Source organism: Protobothrops mucrosquamatus, unplaced genomic scaffold, assembly GCF_001527695.2.
Source record: "Protobothrops mucrosquamatus isolate PMUCROS unplaced genomic scaffold, P.Mucros_1.0 scaffold_73, whole genome shotgun sequence".
NCBI lineage: Eukaryota > Metazoa > Chordata > Lepidosauria > Squamata > Viperidae > Protobothrops > Protobothrops mucrosquamatus.
The window spans coordinates 173,765-177,716 of record NW_015386149.1 but is presented as its reverse complement, the minus strand read 5'-3'; the positions used below and the strand labels follow the sequence as shown (position 1 = coordinate 177,716).

The following is a 3,952-nucleotide window of genomic DNA, read 5'->3' as shown; positions in this document are numbered from 1 at the left end:
GAGCTTCAGCTGCAAAGCTGCATGGAGATGAAAATGAAGGCAAAGAAAGAACAGTTTAAACAATGCAAGGAGAACCCCTCCCTGATAATGTTCCACTGCAAAAACTGCAAAGATCCAAAATGCTCAGGAGATGACATTCAAGTTATTTTAAATATGCATCATGTCAATGTAAAAAAGGAATTTGCGTAAGTCCGCCTCTGTGTGTGTGTGTGTACCTGTTTGTATTATCATCAGGGTGTCTGTTCTGATTGAACACAGAACATAGTTGGAAGGGACCTTGGAAGTCTTCTAGTCCAGGGGTCCCTAACCCCCAGGCCACGGAACAGTACCAGTCCACTGCTTGTTGGGAATTGGGCCATGCAAGTGGTGGGTGATCATGCAAAGCTACATTTGCACATGGGCAGGAGCTAGGATGTGTGCATGAAACCATCCACCCCTTCCCCACTGCCACCACTTCTGCAGTCTGTGGGGCCAGAAAGGTTGGGGACCACTGCTCTATTCCAACCCCCTGCTCAAGCAGGAGGCCCTATACCATTTCAGATAAATGGCTGTCCAGTCTCTTCTTAAAAGTCTCCAGTGATGGAGCGCCCACAGCTTCTGAAGGAAAGCTGTTCCATTGGTTCCATTGATTGAATCAGTGCAGTGGTTGCACTAATTGCTAATCCACTGATTGCATTGCTTAGGATTCTTTTTTGAGCTAAACTCTCATTCATGCCAATAAAAATGGAAGTTGTAATCTTGCTCTGAAATTATCCCTCTAGTTTGATTTGGCTTAATGATGCAATGTACCCATACACTAAAAGGGCACCCTTTTCCTGACAGCCTGGAACAATGTTCTTGTAATGCTGTTCAGGAGTCCATCCAATAAAGAAGTAGACGGGATCCAGCCATCAAGGCAGGGAAAGGCAAGAGGGATGTCTACAGGCAAATCTCTAAGCAGAGTTACCGAATACCAATAGTTTTAACTGAAAATAGGCAAATCTCAGTTGCTGCCGTAACTGCTCATGTGATCATCGATCGACTGTAAATTTGTGAATTCTCTTTGATCATACTACCTATTTTGAGTAGGCAGAGATGCCAACCACAGAAACCAAAGTAAATTGGTAGCAGTGGATATTCCAAATACAAGTCGATACAGGCTTGTGATGTAATCCAGTGTTTTGAGTTAGGAAATGTAGTCAGTATTGAACATCGTTGCCCCTCACCCAGTTCATTTTTTTTTTCATAACTCCCTTTTATACCTACATCTGACTAGTGAACTTCTAGAACTCGCTACAAAGCTAAATACCACTAGCAAAAGGGTGAGGATTTCTGGCCTGTAGACTTGGTGACTCATCCAGCAGAGAGGGTTGAATCTACAGGAAGTGTCAATGATGCTTATCTGATAAGATGAACTTCTTCCTGCCTATATGAAAAACTAGTCACAATTTCTTTCTTTTCAAAAGTAAGTTGTTCCGTTTTTCACTTCAGGAACCTTTATATCGTAAGGGAAAATAAGACACTGCGAGCAAAAGAAGCAGATTATCAAACAAACGGGGACATTATCTGTAGAAATTGTGGCCAGGTGAGTGTCGGAATTAATTAATTTGGATGTCTTTGGGTTAGTCCTGGGTTGGACTCTCCAAATACTGTGAGCCATATCTCCCAAAGACCCTCACTTTGGGTTATGATGATGGCTGGGAATTGGGAGTTCAGGAACAACAGATTCTTGTATTGGTATATTCCTAATATGATTTTCTCACTTTTTTTTTCAGATATGGGGAACTATGATGGTATACAAAGGTCTAGATCTTCCTTGCTTAAAAATAAAAAATTTTGTGGTATATTTCAAAGATAAGAAATGCACCTCAAAAAACATATACAAAAAATGGGGAGAACTAGCCATTAACTTTCCAGCTTTCAGTTATGCAGATCATTATATTTCTAGTGAAGAAGATTAAGAAGGCTGAGAGACTCTAAAGACAGATGGGAACTTTTTCCGCCTTCAGATTTCAAAAGACTAATTTAAAGACATATTTTTCTTATGCCTCAATGACTGCAGATATTGTGCAAAAACTTTCCATTTTTTTTCATATCATTCAGGCTTCTGTATTTCTGCATAGAGACAGTTCAGATCTTAGTCACTGTGTGAAAAGAAAAAAAGGAGTTCCTGGGGCTACATCTCTAACCAGGATGTAAAATGATTCAGTGTGAGAATTTACCTTTTACTTTAATGGGATGCATAGGATACAAAAGCCATACCAATATAGAATTATTTAATTAAATTGCATAAAAGATCAGAAAAATGTTTTATTTTGTAAGTCAAGGACTCCCTGTAACTTTAGGAAAATTCTTACAGAATTATAATGTCAATGCTGCTAACATCAGATGTTCTTGCTTGACAATATATAAAGATGCAGACATTTTCTATTTAACCTGTGTATTACTTTTAGAGTTAAAATTAGATAGAATGTACTTGGGAACTAGTTAGCCATAACAATATTTCAGTAGCGTATTTTTCAAGGTTAGTTGTAATAAGAGGAGATAACGGGAGGGAAAGTTCACACTTCAAACTAATTGGAGAATGTGATTAATGACTGTTAAATGAAGGAGTGAGTTATGCTTTGTTATGTTGTGTTGGGGGAGGAGAATTCAGATTTTGGCTTCTCTATATACGTGCCGAAGCTATGTTGCAATTAAAAGATTCTTTAAGGTAAACAATGCCTCAAAGTTCTTTGAAGAACTTCTTCTTTCGGAACCATGACATATAAAATATAAATCCTATATCTTTTGGATCAAATTTATGCAAAAGACTCTTATATTCTGGACTATAGACCAGGGGTCCCCAACCCCTGGTCTATGGACCAGTACCGGGCCGCAGCATGCCAGCAACTGGGCCGCACAAGCAAGCAAAGCCCCACCCATGGGATGCAGGCAACACAGAAAACCACGCCCCTCCGTTCCACAGAAAAACCTGTCTCCATGGAACCAGTCCCTGGTGCCCAAAAGTTTTGGGACCTCTGCTATAGACTATATTACAATATATTTGTATTTTACCTAGATGTTTCATTCTTTTAATTACTTGGCAGTTTAAAGTTTAATTTATATGCTAAATGAAAAGAAAAATCATTAAGTGAGTCTTTAGTTCTCTTTGGGTTGATGGTAGTTTTTTTTTTAACTCCATCCAATTTCCTTGCTTTCCCTAGATGACTATTTTACATGACTAATATGACTACACTAAAAGTAAAATTGCAATAAGTAAAATTGTTCTCAACAATGCCTACAAAGAAACGAATTGAAAATACAAGTATTTCACATGTTTATGGATTCCGATACAAATTTATGATGCTTCCACTTTGCCATTTTTATAAAGAATTCAAAAAACATTGTTGCCTCTGGGTTTTCTTTGCTATTTATTCTCTGACGTAGCTTTTATATATTGATTTGTTTTTGTAGTGCTAACCCATTCCCCAGGCAAATACTGATGAACAGGGTTGGTGGAAAGCTTTGGATCCAAAGGCCAACAAGCTTTGGCTTCAGACCATATGGGGAAGGTGGGGGAAATATTGTCTTTTTGGCAGCTGCAGGGGGCTGTTATGTCATCCTGGAAAAAGATGCAGCTGTTGCTCTGAGATTGCAGCTGCTTCTACTATATTTCTTTCACTTTGGACTGTGAAGCACTTTTTCAGATCTGAAGCAATACACAGTCCAGCTGATGAAGCTTGTGTTACTTACAAGTTTCTTTTTGCTGCTTGTTTTTTAAAGACCAGCTAACTGGATGGGGAGGAACAGACTCAGGCTCAACCCTTCCAAGACCGAGTGGCTGTGGTTGCCGGCGTCTCGGCATAGTCAGCTGACGCCATCGCTGACTATAGGGGGCGAAACCTTGGCCCCCTCAGAGAGGGCGCGCAACTTGGGAGTCCTCCTGGATTCACGGCTGACTTTGGATGACCATCTGTCGGCCGTGACCAGG

The 3,952-nt window shown here is 39.9% G+C and overlaps 1 protein-coding gene across 1 annotated transcript in view; it reads left to right on the top strand.

Annotated features, from left to right (window-relative positions):
• LOC107285523 (interferon-induced helicase C domain-containing protein 1) overlaps positions 1–2,359 on the top strand; it is a gene marked incomplete at its 5' end in the record, with an annotated part of 48,153 nt that extends 45,794 nt beyond the window's left edge. The window contains 3 exons of the mRNA XM_029283692.1: positions 10–185; positions 1,471–1,564; positions 1,755–2,359. Of these exons, the coding sequence (XP_029139525.1) occupies positions 10–185; positions 1,471–1,564; positions 1,755–1,940 (456 nt within the window). The remainder of the gene's footprint in view (positions 1–9; positions 186–1,470; positions 1,565–1,754) is intronic.
• Positions 2,360–3,952: the final 1,593 nt, after the last annotated feature.